Source organism: Monopterus albus, unplaced genomic scaffold (genome assembly GCF_001952655.1).
Source record: "Monopterus albus unplaced genomic scaffold, M_albus_1.0 scaffold15.1, whole genome shotgun sequence".
NCBI lineage: Eukaryota > Metazoa > Chordata > Actinopteri > Synbranchiformes > Synbranchidae > Monopterus > Monopterus albus.
Window position 1 is genome coordinate 2,642,396 of NW_018127895.1, and position 789 is coordinate 2,643,184.

Consider the following 789-nt stretch of genomic DNA (forward strand, 5'->3'; position numbering starts at 1 on the left):
CCCGGAGGAGCTGGAGGAAGTGTCTGGAGAGAGGGAAGTCTGGGCATCTTTGCTTAGACTGCTGCCCCCGCGACCCGGTCCCGGATAAGCGGAGGGAAATGGATGGATGGATGGATGGATTATGTACATTCTTATATAATTTAAACATTGCACATATTAACTTACAGCATTTTAATATGCTAACTACATATATATTAGTTTTATCATTAATATTTGTTTTTCACAATCTTATTTTTTATTGCACACTAGGCTTTTAGCACAACCACACGAGTATGCCGCCATCACTGTATATTTAGTTTGAGTCTGTGATAAATAGAACCTTTGAAGCTTGAATCTTAAGAAAACTGCAAACTGATGTAAATGTTTAAATGGGTAAAATTTGGGGCAGATGGCAAGATTTGCAAATGTACTAACAGACTTGTTAGGCTTTAAGTATGTACACTGTGCCTTAAGGTGAGAAATGTTGAATGAGTGCGTTTAAGAAGAAAACCTCCACTTTATACCTTTAAGTTGCTACAAATTCTAATTTGTAATTCTAATCAACAAAGCTAATAATGGAAAGTTTCCACTGTCACTCTGCTGTGGTACTGACCGTTCTTTCCAAGCCTAATCTCTTCAGCGGTTCTCTTGACCAGAATGTAGACTGACCACAACATACACACTATTGCTATCAGGTGAAACAACACTGAACAGAAGACCTTTCTCCTCTCACTCTTTGACATGTGTAGCTTCTCCCACTGGAAGATGGAGGGATGGAGGCAGACAGAGGATCAGAGGTAAGTCAACACC

General features: G+C 39.7%; 1 protein-coding gene across 5 annotated transcripts in view; it reads right to left on the minus strand.

Moving 5' to 3' along the window:
- The window catches only part of marchf1 (membrane-associated ring finger (C3HC4) 1), a 13,746-nt gene that overhangs the window by 5,970 nt on the left and 6,987 nt on the right, over positions 1–789 (minus strand). For all 5 annotated transcript variants that reach the window (XM_020591762.1, XM_020591765.1, XM_020591763.1 and 2 more), the window contains one exon: positions 593–737. In XM_020591762.1, coding sequence (XP_020447418.1) covers positions 593–737 — 145 coding nt within the window. The remainder of the gene's footprint in view (positions 1–592; positions 738–789) is intronic.